Source organism: Canis lupus, chromosome 11, assembly GCF_003254725.2.
Source record: "Canis lupus dingo isolate Sandy chromosome 11, ASM325472v2, whole genome shotgun sequence".
Lineage (NCBI taxonomy): Eukaryota > Metazoa > Chordata > Mammalia > Carnivora > Canidae > Canis > Canis lupus.
This window is the reverse complement of record NC_064253.1, coordinates 25,247,554-25,265,999: the sequence shown is the minus strand read 5'-3', so window position 1 is coordinate 25,265,999 and position 18,446 is coordinate 25,247,554. Positions and strand designations below refer to the sequence as shown.

The 18,446-nt window shown below is 47.2% G+C and overlaps 1 protein-coding gene across 1 annotated transcript; it reads left to right on the top strand.

Annotated features, from left to right (window-relative positions):
- Positions 1-16,432, top strand: GFRA3 (GDNF family receptor alpha 3). Its single transcript, XM_025433030.3, has 8 exons — positions 1-152; positions 5,164-5,445; positions 10,168-10,260; positions 11,418-11,730; positions 14,460-14,563; positions 14,731-14,865; positions 15,252-15,340; positions 15,541-16,432. The coding sequence occupies exons 1-8, from the start codon at positions 59-61 to the stop codon at positions 15,628-15,630; spliced, it is 1,200 nt and encodes a 399-aa protein (XP_025288815.1). The 5' UTR covers positions 1-58; the 3' UTR covers positions 15,631-16,432.
- Positions 16,433-18,446: the final 2,014 nt, after the last annotated feature.

Sequence of the window (18,446 nt, the reverse complement as noted above, 5' to 3'; positions counted from 1 at the left end):
GGCCCCGGAGGCGGCTCGCGGAGGCCGGGAAGCTGCGGGGCGGCGAGTGGACCGAGCCATGGGGCGTCCCCCAACCCCGCGGGCCCCGCCGACGGCGCTCCTGCTCGCGCTCCTGCTGCTGCTGCTGCTGCTGCCGCGGCCGCTCCGGGCTGGTGAGTGGCGAGTGCGCGGGTCGGGCCGGGCCGCTAGCGGGAGGGCGGGAGCGGGGCTCACGGCACCCGGGGGCTCGGCACCGCGTCGCGGGGTCCCAGCTGTCGGGGGGAGGAGCCCCGGGGCGCCAGGAAGGGCATGCCCTCCCTCCGGGTACACTTCACCAACTACGGCGGACTGAAGGCCCGCGGCGGCCGGGGCAGCAGCATCTCCTCGCCGTCCCCCACCCCGCGCCCCTCTGCTGAGCTGCGTCTGCACGGGCAGAAGCGTCGGGGCCGGGCCGCTCCACGACCGCATCCCGAGGAGGCGGGACCGCCGTTTGCCCCGCGTGGGTTCAACGCTTCCCCTCCCGTAGGGACTGGGGACGCGGGCACGACGTACAGGTGAAGAAAGACGAGTTTTTGCTAAAACTGACTTGTCACAAATGCGGGTTGTAGACTGCTGCTAGAACTTGCTAACATCATTATTGGAGGATATTTCTCTCCACCAACCTCTCCCCGCCCCTCCCGCCTTCAGGACCCATTTTTATTGTTTTAGCCGGAGCAGAAAACTCGCTATAGTGGAAAATGGCTCAGCACGGTGCCTGCCCTATTCTACATACAGTGGACAGTTTGTGGACGTACAGTTCAAGGCCTGGCTTTAGGACCATGCCAGTTCCCCGGCAGGGTAGTGTGGGGTCCAGGATCCCAGGGAACATGCCCAAGACCTTTGGGGGTGGGAGGGGTGCATGGAATCTCATCGTGGGGCTCCTGCACAGAGCCTGGGTGGAGGCAGTGCTGAGGCAGACGCCGCGCGGGACCATCACCTCGTCCACGAAGTGGTACCGCAGACCTGCAGTCTTTACTGCAAAACAGAAACGGGAGAGGGAAAGCGCTGGTCTGTCCCGAGTGGTTCCATCAGCAAGGTATCGCCAGGCTGATTTGACCGCCCAGAAAATTTCATTAACCTCAACGTATAGCTGCACATCAAGATCGGGGATAAACAGGCAACACCTTCCTCATTAACCAATTAAGTAGAACATGGGCAGCCCGGGTGGCTCGGTGGTTTAGCAGGGCCTTCAGCCCAGGGCTGATCCTGGAGACCGGGGATCGAGTCCCATGTCGGGCTCCCTGCAGGGAGCCTGCTTCTCCCTCTGCCTGTGTCTCTGCCTCTCTCATGAATAAATAAATAAAATCTTAAAAAAAAAAAAAAAGTGGAACAAGTTCCCCCACTTATGATGAAATTTAACATTGCCCCTACCTTCTTTTGTTGAGCTGCAATTGCTCCTAAATCCACTGCTGTTCGGATCCAGTGAACTATCAGCTATGAAATAAGAGAGATTTACTTTAAAAAGTAAAATACATATTTGAGAGAGAGAGTGAGCATGAATGAGGAGCAGAGAGACAGAGAGAGCCGGAGAAACAGACTCCGCTCTGAGCAGGAAGCCCCATGCTGGTACCGTCGGGCTTGATCCCAGAACCTGGAGATCATGACCTGAGCCTCCCAGGCGCCCAGAGAGATTTACTTTTGAGAATTGTTGATTCAATATTAAGTCCAGTTTAAGCAATGAGATTTGGACTTTTTTTTACATTTCTTTCATTAAGCACTTACTAGATATACCTACCAGAAGTAACATCTTAAACATTTAGTATTTTGCAAACTGTTTAAATCTGTTTTCCTTTTAGTAAAGATAAATATCTCATGCCTTCCCTAAATCTGTTTTTGAAATTTCAAAAGTTGTTTTTTCGTCTTCCACGTATATAATGATCAAATAGCTTTTTTGAACCACCCATTACCTTTGGACACTTTTTATGTATATATTTTTAATATTTTTTCTTTATTCATTTGAGAGATTGAGAGAGAGACAGAGAGAGCACAAGCAGGGAGAGCGGCAGAAGGAGAGGGAGAAGCAGACTCCCCACTGAGCTGGAAGCTTAATGTGGGGCTCAATGTGGGGCTCAATCCCAGGACCTAGAGATCATGACCTGAGCCAAAGGCAGATGTTTAACCATCTGAGCCACCTTGGGAAATTATATACCTATTAAAGGGGGCTAACCTGTCTCTTCCCTAGCCCTCCTTTGAGAAACACTGGCTTAATCCAAATCCCTCACCTTACATTTGGGCAACTAAGGTCCAGAAAGTGAAGTAAATTGCCCTACGCAAGATTGGAACTGAGGTGAAGGAGTGAAGGAGATACCAAGAAATAGTAGTCAAGATAAAGAATATTTTAATGCAGTATTTTTAAAAAGATTATTTCTTTGTTTTCTTTTTTAAGATTTTATTTATTTATTCATGAGAGACACAGAGAGAGGCAGAGACATAGGCAGAGGGAGAGGCAGGCTCCATGCAGGAGCCCGATGTGGGACTCGATCCCAGAACTCCAGGACCATGCCTGAGCCAAAGGCAGATGCTCAACTGCTTGAGCCACCCAGATGTCCCAATTATTTCGTTTTTTTTTATGTAATCTCTGCACCCCACATGGGGCTTGAATTTGCAACCCCAATATCAAGAGTTGCATGCTCAACCAACTGAGCCAGCGAGGTGCCTCTCAGTGTAGTATTTTTTTTTTAAGATTTATTTATTTATTCATTCAGAGAGAGCAAGAGAGGCAGAGACACAGGCAGAGGGAGAAGCAGGCTCCATGCAGGGAGCCCAAAGTGGGACTTGACCATGGGTCTCCAGGATCACGCCCCGGGCCGCAGGCGGCGCTAAACCGCTGCGCCACCAGGGCTGCCCAGTGCAGTATTTTTTAAAGTCAAAATTAGTGCTCACTTCAGCAGCATGTATACTAAAAATCAAAACCAATGATCCCCCCCAAAATGCACGATGAGCAAAATATCAAAAATTTAAATAAAAATGTGATGCCACGGTGAAGCTTATTGGAACCTGAAGCAAAAGGTGTAATCAATACTACTGATCCTGCCTTTGTTTGTGCATTGGATATGATCACTTCTCAGGGTGCATCATATTTTCCAGTGAACTTGCTAAAACTCAGATTCTCAGGCCTTATCACCAGAAATTCTGATCCAGTAGTTCTAGGGTGGCATCAGAAATCTGCATTTTAGGGATCCCTGGGTGGTGCAGCGGTTTAGCGCTTGCCTTTGGCCCAGGGCGCGATCCTGGAGACACAGGATCGAATCCCACGTCAGGCTCCCGGTGCATGGAGCCTGCGTCTCCCTCTGCCTATGTCTCTGCCTCTCTCTCTCTCTCTCTCTCTCTCTGTGTGACTATCATAAATAAATAAAAATTTAAAAAAAAGATTCTTTAAAAAAAAAAGAAATCTGCATTTTAATAAGTAATCTACTTGATTATCATCTGATTGGAAGAGAAGTTTGGAATAACTAAACTCAGGCCCCTCCTAATTTTAGCACTTTGATTTTAAGTAGAGTGAAGGGGCTCAGAGAAGTTAGAGAGGTGGCCCACAGAATTTCTCTATTATTTGGTTATTTCATAAATAGTAGGAGCTCATAAAAAACAAGCACTATCCTAGCCACTGGTGACAGAGCAGTGATAAGAGAGATGTAGAAGTCTAGACTGGGAGATAATCAGTAAAAAATCAAGTTAATGGGATGCCTGCGTGGCTCCGTGGTTGAGCGTCTGTCTTCGGCTCAGGGCATGACCCCGGGATCGAATCCCACATTGGGCTTCCTGCATGGAGCCTGCTTCTCCCTCTGCCTGTGTCTCTGCCTCTCTCTGTGTGTGTCTCTCATGAATAAATAAATAAAATCTTTTAAAAAATATATGTCATAAAAAATCAAGTTAAAAAAATCAAGTGATAAAAAAAAAAATCGAGTGATAGAAAGTGCTACGCAGGGTCTTGGAGTAATGATGTGATAGAGTAGCTAGGGGGTTATTTTACACTGATTTGTTGTGGATGGTCTTTCTGTGGTAACATTTAGGCTGAAAAGTGAATTACCAGCAGGGGCCAGCCATGTGATGATCAGGGGAAGAGCATTCCAAGCAGAAAGAAAGGCTAAAGCAAAAATGCTAAGGTTCACACAGGTTTGTCTGGGTCAGTGGCAACAGAAGGCAGGTGTGGGTGGAAGGAAGTGGGAGAGGAGTTAACATGAGGTACAGGATGTATTAACTGATCTTATTGGGTTGATCACTGCACAATATATACACGAATCAAATCATCACATTGCACACCTAAAATTTACACAATGTTAGATGTTAATTATTTCTCAATAAAGCTGGAAAACAACAAAAGATGGCCGAATGGTATGGGAGAATGAATTTGGAAAATAAAATTGAGGAGACCAATCATCTTGGAAGTAGTTTGGACAGGAGTTGATGGTGGTTTGAGCTAAGGAGGTGGTGTTAGATGTGGAGAGAAGCGGACAGCTTCCTAATATTTGCGGAGTTGACAGGACTTGGGTTGAACATAGGATGTGAAGGAAAGAGAAGAATTAAAAATGACTCATAGAAGTTTCACCTTGTAAAGTTTATGACATGATGGCATTTTTGTTACCATTTGATAGAGGTGCTAAGTCCTAGGATGTAGGGCCTTCCATGAAGGCTAAACCATAACCAACCTTGGTATTTTTGAGTGACAGAATCAGCAACAGCTCCCCAACACCAGCTCATTCCCTCTGGAAGGTATTTTTAAATGACTTTGAGTGGAAGCCTCAGAGTTGTTGCACTCCCATTCGTGTTGCCATGTCTCTGGTTATGATACTAGACCTGCCCATGCATTCCTCTGCCAAGAGCCTTCTTTCCTGTGCCTGGCAGGGTCACCAGGTTTAGCTTCAAAAAATAGTCCCCCTCCTTCTCCCAGGAGGCTGAGCAGCTTCTCTTCAAACCCACCTCTTCTTGGACCTGATCTGCTCTGTCCATACTGTGACAGCTACAGATTCTTGACTCCTATAGGGCTTTTCTCCTCACTTAGTCCTAAAGGCCTTTGGGCCACCCCAAAACTTTGCTGTCCAAGGTTGTCTTGAATCCCTCCCCCTACCCTACTCTACAACTTGCCACTCCCAGGTAGCTCCTGCGACCATATGTGATCCTCACCTGGTCTCTCTTTCTCCACCACAGACCCCCTCCCCACCGAAGGCCGACTGGTAAACTGTATCCAGGCCAAGAAGAAATGCCAAGTCGATCCTATTTGCAGTGCTGCCTACCACCACCTGAATTCCTGCACCTCTAGTGTAAGCACCCCATCACCCGTGCAGGAGTTTCTGGTCCCTGAAGAGTGCAGGGAGGCAGCACAGCACCTCAAGAATAGCTCTCTGATGAGCTGCACATGCCACCGGCACATGAAGAACCAAGTCGCCTGCCTGGACATCTACTGGACCGTTCACCTTGCCCGCAGCCTTGGTGAGGCCCCTGTTGTAGAGTGAACTTGGCTAAAGAAGGTGGTTCTTGTGGGTTGTTGTTTAATCCTGCAGAATATAGGCTAGATGGGTGGATTCTGACTGGGGTGGTAACAAAGCTCTGCATTTGATATCAGTAAGGAGCAGAGGGAGGAATTGGCAGTATCCTTCTGGGCATCCACAGCACTGCCCTCTCCTCCCCACTTCCCCCTTTCTTGCCTAATAGTATGTAGCTGCCTCCTAGCAGAGCTCTGTACCAGGCTGAGGCCCAACCTGGATGGCTCCTGGAATAGCAGAGTATGGACAGGACAAGGAGGGAAATGATCTTAACCCCTTCACAGATTCCAAATACAGTGGAATCAGGAAGTTCAGAGAGACGGGGAGGTGATGTCCTGGTCCTGCCTTTCACAGAAAGGACACTCATCAACAGACAAAAGATAGTAAGAGAGAAGGCACTGGAAGAACCAGAGAGAGGGGAGCTTCCTTTGACTCTTTCCAGCGATTCCTTTCCATGTTCGTCAGCTTTCACTGGACTCTGCTGCAGTAACAGAACCGTGACCTGTAAAACAAAGATTTAGTTCTTGCTCATGTGCTGTGTTAGCTATGCCATGTGTGCACTTCATTCTGGAATCCAGGCTGAAGGTACAGCCTCTGTCTGGGATGTTCTTTTTTCATGGCAGAGGGGAATGAGCAATGGCAGGTGCCTTTAAAAGCTTCTACTCAAATGTTACATGAAATACATAGGGCCTCACATTCCATGAACAAAGCAGATCAGGTGACCAAGCCTGAAATCTCTGGTGGGCAGAAGTATACTTCTCCCACAGGAGACCCTGAAAATCACGGGGCAATAAGTGAAGACATCTAATCTTACAGGGAGGGCAAAAATAGTCGGAGATAATATACAATTTCCCAGAGTCCCAGGTTAAAATAGTCATTTCTCTCTCTTCCATAAGCAAAATGTATCAACTTCCTCCCTCCCTTCCTTCCTTCCTTCCTTCCTTCCTTCCTTCCTTCCTTCCTTCCTTCCTTCCTTCCTTCCTTCCCCCTTCCCTCTCTCCCCCCTCTTCCTTTCAGATTTTTTATTTTTAAGTAATCTCTACACCAAACATGGGGGTCAAGCTCACAACCCCAAGATCAAGAGTCGTGTGCTCCTCCAACTGAGCCGGCCAGGCACCCATCAACTCACTTTCTAAGGAAGATCCCCTAAGAGTTCTAGCCAAACATTGTATCAGGCTACCAGTCTAGGACGTTATGATAATTTCTCTGTTGGGTCTGGATATGACTCCTCTTGATCTGATCTAGCTACTTATGGACAAAAAAGACAGGTCACCTGCCTCTAATATATACTCCTGGGATCCCTGGGTGGCGCAGCGGTTTGGCGCCTGCCTTTGGCCCAGGGCACGATCCTGGAGACCCGGGATCGAATCCCACGTCAGGCTCCCGGTGCATGGAGCCTGCTTCTCCCTCTGCCTATGTCTCTGCCTCTCTCTCTCTGTGACTATCATAAATAAATAAAAAATTAAAAAAAAAAAAGACAGGTCACCTGCCTCTAATATATACTCCTTGTACAACAGTGGAACAGGGACAGGAGAACCACAATGAACTCTCAGAAAGGGGAGCAGTGAGGAGCACATGGCAGACGTTGCCCCAGAGCTGTTCCGCTGAGGTCCTACTGCATGCACGTCGTTGGTCCTCGTAGGGGCCATCCTCCCTTGGTAGTGGTGCTGCTCCTTAATAAGGCTCTGCTTTTGCTCCTTATGAGAGTTGCTTTATATGTTGTTCTCCAACAATCTTGGCCTAGCCCCTGTGCCCCTGGCAGGTCCTTCCTTCTCCATTGTTTTCTTTGGCCCTGTCTGAGAAGGGTATTGGAGATTACCACCTCCTTGAGGCTTCCTACCTGAGGAATGTTGGGGCATTTTAAGACTCCCAGAGAGTCTATTTGAATTCAGGCTGGTGGCTCTTGGCAGTACAACATTCTCAAAACTTAATTGCTTTTTGTATCTTTGGTTTCTGTCACCTCATGGGCCAATAGCCTTCCCTATAATTCAAGACGTGTCTCTAGATCTAATTAGAAGTGTCTTGCTCTTGGGGAGGGCCACCTGGGTGGCTCAGGGGTTGAACATCTGCCTTCGGCTCAGGTTGTGATCTCTGGGTCTCAGGGAGTCCTGCATCAGATTCCCCACAGGGAGCTTGTTTCTCCTGCCTCTGACTCTGCCTCTCTCTGTGCCTCTCATGAATAAATAAAATCTTAAAAAAAAAAAAAAAGTATCTTGCTCTTGTCAGGCTTCTGTGGAAGGGCCACTACCCTAGTCTTCTTTCCCTGAGCATATTTGTCTGTCTGGCAGGATTTATTAATACCATCTTCATCAGTGAGAGATCACAAAGGGCGTGGTAGTCATAATCATTGAATTGGTGCATGCCCCAAGGCTGAGTTGGGATCATCTTATTACTCAAAACCTCTTTCAATTTTATATTTTACTATTTGAAGGATATGCAATTGCATCTCTTAATCCTACAAATCCTGGAATTTCTGGATTTTTTTCTTTTCTTTTTCCTCCCTATTTGCAAACTGGCCAGTTCTGCCCTGAACTTTTATCTTTCTTGTAGTACCTGGCAAAATGCAGCCAGTAGCAATCAAGACATACTAGTCATACTGGACTGCTTCTCCATTTCTTTCCTTTAAAGCGCATTCTCATTCAGTACATCTTCCTTGCAAATTATTGCAGGCAACAATTTTACCAAAGGCTTTGACACTACATATTGAAGACTCCTACTTTCCATTATCCCAGACACAGCTTATTCACCAACCATTCATTGCCCAGCCCCAAAGGCGATACCAAACATTTTAGATTTTTTTTTAAATTTTTATTTATTTATGATAGTCACAGAGAGAGAGAGAGAGAGAGAGGCAGAGACATAGGCAGAGGGAGAAGCAGGCTCCATGCACCGGGAGCCCGACGTGGGATTCGATCCCGGGTCTCCAGGATCGCGCCCTGGGCCAAAGGCAGGCGCTAAACCGCTGCGCCACCCGGGGATCCCTAGATTTTTTTTTGTTACTGCCGCACTCATTTCTAAATATCAGTTACATTTTTAATAAGAATTTGCTAGATTATGTTGTAGTAAAAACTAACCAACCCCCACGTATGGGGGCCTTCTATAACAAAAATCTCTTTTCTGTTCATGTTACACACCTGCTGTGGGCTTCCTTGAGTTGGCTTTGTCTTTGCTCTCTACCTGTCTTCTTCTTTCAAGGACCCAGGCTGAAAGAGGGAAAAGAGCAGCCACAGGACCACGTGATGGTTCTTTTTTTTTTTTTTTTTTTAAAGATTTTATTTATTTATTCATGGGAGACACAGGGAGAGAGAGGCAGAGACACAGGCAGAGGGGAAGCAGGCTCCATGCAAGGAGCCAGACATGGGACTCGATCCCAGGTCTCCAGGATCAGGCCCTGGGCTGAAGGCAGTGCTAAACCACTGAGCCACCGGGACTGCCCCACATGATGGTTCTTAAAGCTTCTCCTCAGATGTGATTTATGTCACTTCAGCTCACCATCCATAGGCCAAAGCAGGTCCCACAGGCAATCCTTGCTTGCAGTAGGGTGTGGAAGTGTACTCCTCTTCTAGGGGGCCTGAGAGTCACATGGCAAGGGGGAAAGGGCTGGGTGTATAATCCTCTCACAGGGTGCATACCTAGCTATAACTGGAAACAATAATACAATTTACCATACTTTTTGTTCCTTGTTTCTACTCCTCATCCTAATCAGTTCTCTTTCAGAACTTCCCCAGAGACTTCTCCCTGGATCTCTTGCCTTCCCACTTTTTCCCTTGGGAGCTTTCAGATATCCCCAAATATCTTGACCACCCTTTCCTGTTTGCTTGATCTCATCCATATTTCTTCTCTCCTAAAGATGCACTCTCAAAGGCATATTGGGTGACACCTTGCATTGTCTCACCTCTCTCTTCCAACAAGATTTATTAGCCAACTTTTATTGAGGGTCCACCATGTGTATGAGCTATACAGTGACTTTATAGGACCTTTTATGTCCCCTGCAGGAACCCACAGCACCCTGGGTGTGACTGGGAAAGATATGTTTCCTTTGAGATCATTGTCTCTCCCAGAGTTCTGTGCTTTGAGACTCAGCCTCACTTTGCCTCCTCAACATGAATCCATAGCTACATGGTCAGGCCTCAAACAGGGTCTTCTACTGCCCCTTCCTCAACAGTAGAAGAAAACAAGAGAGAGTTCCCTTGCCTGCTTATGTACCCGTAGGCCATGTGGTTAGTGGTTAGGAGTGGAGACTCTGGAATCAGATAGTGTAGGTTTCAAGACCCAGCTCTACTTTTTAGCCTCTGTGAGCCTGAGAAAGTGACTTAACCTCTCCTCAGCCTATTTCTTCTTACCTACTCAAAAGCTTCTAGGACAATTAAGTGAGATTGAATTCTTTCTTCTTCTTTACTTATACCCTGGTACCCAGCACACAGTGTACTCAACACGTGGTAACTTTATTCTTCTTGTAGTTAAACCCAGTGTATTCATTGAGCCCAGCCTCCAACTTTATGTCCTTGTTTTGCTTTTTGTCACCTCTGAACAGCTTGCAGCTAGTTAGGTAGAGACTGTGACTTTTCCTTTTTTCCACAGGGCTTTGAGGGCTGACCTAGCAGCTTCAGCCCCTCCTGCTGCCACTCCCTCAGCCCAGTCCTCAAGATTCTTGTTGCCTTGTCTCTAGGTGACTATGAACTGGATGTCTTCCCCTATGAAGATACAGTGACCAGAAAACCCTGGAAAATGAATCTCAGCAAACTGAACATGCTCAAACCAGGTGTGGAGGGCAAGCTGAGGCTGGGGAGTGAGGGGCAGGCCTTGGACCCTGCAAGGAGGGAGGGTAGCTGGTGGGAAACAAAAACCAAAGGGTGCCATGGGGGAAAGTTCTAGTCTGCCAGGTGACTAAAGAAGCATTGTGTCAGGGTGGGAGTTTGAGCTGTAGGCATGGCATAGTCTTGTAAGTCAACAAAGAGCCATAGGTATTAGGGAGGCATTTGAAGGTAGCCTATTAGGGCTCCCAGGTTCCAAAAGATCGGTCTCTACAAAGGGTTTGGTGGGGTGGCAGCCATCCCAGAAAAAATATGCTGAAATGTAGTATTTACCCTTATTCGAGGCAGCCAGGAAAGTAGCTATCTGTCCCTGAAGACTAGGAAATTGCTTGTTTTCAAACCATTCTAATGAAATGGGTGAGGAATCCGGCAGGGAACATGGTGAGAGAGACGGTGACTCCTCAGGGGTGACTCAGGGTGGGAACCATCTGTCTAGCAAGGACTAAAATGCATGTTTTTCAGGAAAGTGAGGCTGTTGTGTTAATTGGAAAGGAGCACACACGCATGCACTCACTTTTTGAGAAAGATGTGAACTTTGTTGCACAGTCAAGCCTGTAGTGGGATTAGAATTTTCAGAGAAAAGCATAGAGACTAATACATAAACTCTTTGTTACAAGGAATCTGGGAATACTTTATTGTTTTGACTGCTGGAATATTCTGTTAATAGAAATATCACCATAATTTCCCGGGACTCAGAGTATAGGGAGTTTTTAGGCATCATGCATCAATCATTAAAGACAGACAGGGTACAGAATGGATGCAAAACAAACATGGTGATTTCCACCATGAGATTTTGTGGGATTGAGGATGGAGGAGTTTCCTTTTAGCTTTCTGGCCACTTTAATGCTAAACGAGAGAGATATCTATATCTATAGAGCTGCTGCTACTTCTCCTTTTTTTTTTTTTTTTTTTTTTTTTTTTACACCCAGGCAAGCTGAAGACTAGGATGAGGGAGGACCACAAATACCAGAGTTTGTGGGTAGTGGGAAAGCCCCGAGGAGCCCCGGGTTAGCGGCGGCCGTATTCAGGGTCGCAGGGGTTCCTGGCTACACTGGGCCACACGTTTGCGGAGACGACTGGTGACCTGGTGCCCTTCTGCCCGCAGACTCAGATCTCTGCCTCAAGTTCGCCATGCTGTGCACTCTTAACGACAAGTGTGACCGGCTGCGCAAGGCCTACGCGGAGGCGTGCTCGGGGTCCCGCTGCCAGCGCCGCACCTGCCTCCGGCAGCTGCGCGCCTTCTTTGCGAAGGCGTCGGAGCCGCACGCCCAGGGCCTGCTGCTGTGTCCCTGCGCGCCCTCCGACCAGGGCTGCGGGCGACGGCGGCGCAACACCATCGCCCCCGGCTGCGCGCTGCCGGCGGGGGCCCCCAACTGCCTGCAGCTGCGGCGCGACTGCGTCTCTGACCCGCTGTGCAGGTGCGGGTGCGGGCGCGGGTGCGGGTGCGGGTGGGCAGGGCGGGCCGAGGGCCCAGTGCGCACCGGTCCTTCCCAGCCCCCTTCCTGGGCTGCGCTGGGCTTGCCCCCTGGTGACTGGGGACTGACTTCACCTGGGAGCTCCCATCAGTATTTTGGGGAACTCTTTTCTCAAAAAAACGAACAAACAAAAAACCCACAACTGTGTGTAAAAACTTCAGAAAATATAAAAAAGTATAAAATAACACTCAGAATCCATCCCCTGAAGATGATCCACACACTTCGGGGAACCTTTCCTTCTAGTCTTTTTTTGTATACAGAGAAACAAAATGATATTCTAGAAATATACTTGTATCCCGCTTTTTTTCACTTATGTGCACATCTCACCCGCCAAGGCAGGAAGGACTAGTGGTGAAGACAGGCTCCCGAGGCAGACCGATATGAATTTAAATCCTGGTACTCTGGGCCCCTGTGTGGCTCAGTTGGTTAAGTGGCTGCCTTCAGCTCAGGTCATGACCCTAGGGTCCTGGGATCCAGCCCGGAATCCGGCTCCCTGCTCAGCAAGGAATCTGCTTCTCCTTCTTCATCTGCCTCCCCTTGCCTCTCTCTTCTCAAATAAATGAATCCAAAAAAAAAAAAAAAAAAAAATCCTGGGACTCTGCGACTTTGAGTCCATCCCTTTAACCTAAAACTCCATTACTTAACCTAACGTTCCTCTTAGTCCTCTGTAAAAAGTGGAGTAATAATACAGACCTCATGGGATTCTGGTGAGAGTTAAATGGCATAATTTATGCAGAGTGCTTAGCTTACTGGTGCAGAGTAAGTGCTCAATAAATGGTGGTGCTTATTTTGTCTTTTACTCTCCTTGGACAACAAAATGCCTACATTGTATTCCATTTTATAGATGCCCCATACTTTATTTAATCCTTCTTCTATTGTTGGATATTTAGGTTTCTTTCTTTCCTGCTATAAATAATGCTACAGTAAATATCACTCTTGTTCATTCTTGTGCATAAATCTAATTACTTAGGACGTGTTGCTGTAAATACCATTACCAAATCAAAGTACATGATGATTTGTAAGACGTTTGATACATAATTCCCCACAAAATTTGAAATTCTGATCTGGCTTTCCTCTGCCTCTTCAGGACAAAACACTCACCGAATTGAAGTTATTATCCATTCAGGTAGCATTTGCTAACAATGAGAGTCACCCCAAGCTTGTTTTGCAGCCTGGTTCTACCCCCTATTTCTCTGTAACCTTGGGCAAGTTACTTAACTCTCCAACCTCTCTGAGCTCTACTTTCTTCTTTTCTAAATTATCACATAAAACTCTCAATCATCATTTCATTAACACTTACTGAATACTTACTATGAGCAAAGTACTGTTTTGGGTAGGTTTTTTTTTTTTTTTTTTTTTAAGATTTTATTTATTTATTCATGAGACACAGAGAGAGAGAGAGAGAGGCAGAGACACAGGCAGAGGGAGAAGCAGGCTCCATGCAGGGAGCCCAACGTGGGACTAATCCCAGGTTACCAGAATCATGCCCTGGGCTGAAGGTGGCGCTAAACCTCTGGACCACCAGGGCTGCCCAGTTTTGGGTACTTAATAAGTATTAACTCACATAACCCTTACAAGAACCCTGTAAGATAGATGGTGGTTTTTTGTGTTTTTTTTTGTTTTTTGTTTTTTTTTTTATCCTCACTTTACAAAGAAGGAATCACGACAGAGAAAGTTTATTTTATTTTATTTTCAGAAAAAGTGTAAATAGCTTGTTGAGGTTCATCCAGGTAGTAAGTCAGGTTACTTAATGAGGTTTGGAATAAAGTCTGGCCTAACTACTCAGATATACTGCCTATTGTTATGGTCCTAGCTATTCCCATTATGGAGCTAGTGTGGGGCTAGATGACTAAGATACTGTCCTTTCCTCCAAGGAATTTGCATTTGGGTGGGGGTGAGAGAGAAATAAACCACCCATCTGATAAAATGCAAAATGTAAGGAAAGCTGCAGAAGTATGCACAGAAAAATTTATTTGTAATTCTATCACCCAAAGATAATCAGCTTTACCTATTACAGAATCAGTGTGAACAATAACAGTATCTAACATTTAATGAGCACTTAGTCTGTACCAACCACTATGCTTAATGCTGTATTTGCAATCTCTTATTTCGTCCTCACAAAAACCCAGGAGGAAGTACTGTTTTCATTTCTTTTTTTTGTTAAAGGATTTTATTTGTTTGTTTGTTTATTTATTTATTATTTATTTATTTATTTAAGATAGAGAGGGAATGAGCAGGAGGAGGTGCAGAGGGAGAGGGACAAGCAGACTGCACTAGGGCTGCAAAGCCGGACACAGGGCTGGATCCCATGACCCGGAGATCACCACCTGAGTCGAAATCGAAAGTCAGACACTCAACCGACTGAGCCACCCAGGCCCCCAGTACTGTTTTCATTTCTATTCATAGTTGAGAAGATTGAGGTTAAAGAAGCTGCCTGAAATCTCATAGTTAGGTATTATGGAACCTGAATTCAAAGTGGTATGCTCTGAGGGACAGGGTGATAGTGCATTTAACCGCGACAGAAACAGGCTTCACTGAGGGGGGTGCCCTGGACCAGGTCTTGAAAACAGAGGAGGATCTGGCATAAAGGTGGGCATGTGAGCTGAAGGGGTAACAAGGGTGAAGGTTGCAGACCAGGCCCTCAATGAGGACTCATAATTTCTCTTTTCCAGATCTCGTCTGGTGGATTTTCAGACCCACTGCCATCCTCTGGACATCCTAGGGACCTGTGCAACAGAACAGTCCAGATGTCTACGCTCATACATGGGGCTCATTGGTGAGAGGCTGGAGTGCTGTGTAATGGGAGTCGTAGGGTGACTGTCCCTGGGGATGAAAATGCTCTGGAGATTGAACCCAGGTGGAGTGGTCCTGAGACAAGTGTCAAAGAGTGGGGGTTGAAGTTTGGGTTGGCCTGAGCCCTGATAATCCTCTCTTTACCCTCAGGGACTGCCATGACTCCCAACTTTGTCAGCAACGTCAACACCAGTGTTGCCTTAAGCTGCACCTGCCGAGGCAGTGGCAACCTACAGGAGGAGTGTGAGCAGCTGGAAGAGTCCTTCTCCCACAACCCCTGCCTCAGTGAGTGTGTTCCACCTGCCCCCAGCCCCCGTGGTCCTGTCAGCTGGGCAAAGGGAGAGGAGAGGGGTCAGCTCTGTGGTCCACACTGGGTCCATCCTTCTTCTGCAGGTATCTCCTGACCCCTCCTCAGCACAGGTTTATATCACCCCAAGTCTAGGCCTTTCTTCCTTCTCCCACTCCCTGAGTGACCCCCCATGGTGCCTGTTCTACCTGTCTCGGCCCCAGGGACATTCTTTAGCTCAAGAAATAAGCAAGCAGAATAAGACAGTATCCCACTCCCACTTGCCCTGTTATATACCAGGGCCCTGAGATATTCCCTTTCCATGGGATCCCGAGAGATCTCCAGCATCTGCCTGCTTCCATTCTACCTTCTTTCCTCTCCTTAGTGGAGGCCATTGCAGCTAAGATGCGTTTTCACAGTCAACTCTTCTCCCAGGATGGGGCAGACCCTACCTTTTCTGTGATGGAACGCCAGGTAGGGCCACCTCCATTACACACCTCTTGCCTTTACTGGACTAGCTGGGGGAAACCCAGGAAAGGGGATTGAGAGGGTGACCTCACTTTGGTCATGAACTATAGGCTTCTAATGGATACCTCAGGGGAGGTGGACAAGGCCTTGACTGAGGCCAAGGTGGTGAAGAGTATGGAGCTGACTCCATTCCATTTCTTCTACAGAACAAAAGCCCTGCTCTGAGGCCACAGCCCTGGGTACCCTCTCTTTTCTCCAGTACACTTCCCTTGATTCTGCTCCTGAGCCTCTGGTAGCTGGACTTCCCCTGGACCCCTCTCCCCTCTACCACACCAGGCCTGACCTGCAGCCTGCAAGGGTTGAGGAAAGAGCAACATCAGGAAAGAGATGCCCTAAACAACATGGCAACCTTGACTGCACCCTGCACCCCGCCCCCATATCCAGATGGCTCCAGAGGGGGTCATAGCAGAAACTGACTAGCTAGGTTCTCATTCCCTCTGCTTCTGACTCAGGCGCCCTTCCTTAGGACTTAGGGACTTTGGTTTTACCATGTCTTCTGGGGGAGGCCACCTCTCCCTAGCTGTCTCCTGAGCCCTTCCTCCTGCCCACCAGAATCACCCAGGCTCTAACAAATCAGTCACTCTCTGTTGCATTCTCCAGGTAGGCAGGGCTGGATGTTCTGAGGCAGCCTAGAAAGACATTCCCCATTGTGAGGAAGACTGAGGCAAGACTCCTACCCCTCTGTCTCCTCCTCTGAATGGGGAATGGGAACCTGCTGCCTCCCCTACCCAGGGATCCTGCAGAACATTTGAGCAGGAGCCAGAGCGTTTGGGTCTTGCTTTCTTCCTGCTACTGTCCTGAAGTACCCCCCAGCTCCTTGGATCATGATTAAACATTTGACTTAAAATTTTGCTCTTTTCTGGGACACCTGGGTGGCTCACTAGTTGAGCATCTGCCTTTGGCTCAGGGTGTGATCCTGGAGTCCCAGGATCGAGTCCCACATTGGGCTCCTGCAAGGAGCCTGCTTCTCCCTCTGCCTGTGTCTCTGCCTCTCTCTCTGTGTCTCTCACGAATAAATAAATAAATCTTTAAAAAAAACTTTTGCTCTTTTCCTATTTTCTCACAATGTGAATTTATAATTAGGATTGTTACAGACACAAGAGTAGAGGCCAGGCGAGACAGAAACCCTGCCGCCGATTGCTATGTGACTTCCTGCAAGTCTCTCAACCTCTCTGTGTACTTAACATGGAGTTGGAAGAAAAAATAGCTAATGTGAGGCTGTGGACTAGGTATCTGTCCCAGACCCAGCCATTTCTGGGGTACTGCCTAGGATCTGCCACAGCAGCTGAGGGGGAGTGTCCATCTATAGCACCTGCTTAGGTTATTGGTTTGCTCCAGATGATAATTTGCAATCCTGTTGGGATAAGGAAACAAAGTAGTTGGGAAAATATATTTATAGAGCTGTGGATATTTGCCTCTTAATTCATTCACTCACTCTTTCCATAAGCATCTGATGCGTGCTGGCTCTGCAAGGCACTGTGCTGGATGTAGGAGATTCTGAAGTAATAATTCAGAGCCTGTTTCCAAGTCTTTCACACACCAGAGCTGGGAAATAGACAAGATAAGAAGAACAAGGTAGTGTGATGACTGCTGTACAATAATTATAATAATAACCCTCATTTATTGAGCCCCTACTACATGCATTAATTCATTTGATCCTCCAAAAACACTTGACTCTGTCAGTTACTAGCTACATGACCTTGGGTTCAACCTTTCTAATCTCATTATCTCCCTCGGTAATGTGAAAAAGCATAGAACCCACTTCATAAGGAGTGAGATAATCCATGGAAAAGCATTGGGACTGACACGTAGTAAGAACTCAAAAATGGTAGCAATTATAGTAAGTGGTTTTTGTAGAGAATTTGAACAATACAGACAATTATAAAAAAAAGAAAGTAAAATCTTTAAAATCCTCCTTGCAAACTGCCAAATGCTTTCTGTATACCTGTGCATGTGAGAATCTGCTGGTGTATATAATTTCATGTAAATTGGATATCGCTGTGTAAGTCACAGATATCTTTCGGCATGCATGAGTAGAGCTTGAACTACAGCATTCTTGTTATCAGCTGCAGAACATGGACTTGTATAAATGCATATTCCTTCATACATGGGTTATTTAACCAGTACTACATCGACAGATATTTGGTTGTCTCCCCATTTTTCTCCCAACCAAGTTTCAAGGTCGTGAGGAGGTGACTGAGGGTGGATGAGCAGAGTTGCTGCCAGAGTGGTGGGTGGAATTAGGGCGGCCTCTCCTTACACATTTTTGTACTCCCATAGCCCACCCTACCTCCAGGAAATGCTCTGCCAACAAGCCTGCCTGCAAACTTCAGTGGGGCACTGGGTGGACCTTCCCTTCCTCCCCTCCCAGGAAGATCTTGGAGCTGGCAAAGCCTCTCCATTTGCTCCAGCTCCATTAGCCTGGGGCTGGGGGTGTGAATAATACAGTCATTCCTTGCTAAGTGCTTGAATTAGACTAATAGGTCATCTGCGCTTTTCTCTGAAGAAGGTCCAAATTTCTGGTAAACAACCAGACCACTCCCTGAACCCAGGGCCCAGAGCCAAGACCTGGGTTGGGGAACAGTGGCTGGACTGAAGCTTTTAATGGTATCCTGGCTGACTGCAATGGTGAATGCCATTAGACTAGCCCCTGGGTAACAAGGAGGGAAGAGCCACTGGCTGCAGTGGTGAATATGAAATGCTGAATTACAGGCTTCTGCATGGTTGGGGTAGAGCAGACTGTCTTTTAAACAACTATCTTTGGGCAGCCCTGGTGGCTCAGCGGTTTAGTGCCGCCTGCAGCCCAGGGCATGATCCTGGAGTCCCACGTTGGGCTCCCTGTATGGAGCCTGCTTCTCCCTCTGCCTGTGTCTCTGCCTCTCTCTGTCTCTCTCTCTCTCTGTCTCTCATGAATGAATAAAAGAGGGACAGAACCATACATTCTGTGCCAATAAACAAACAAACAAACAACTATCTTCATACTCACCCATTTAGTCATTTATTCATTCAACAAATCTTTAACAAGGGCTTCCCTGTGCCTGGTTGTGAGTAT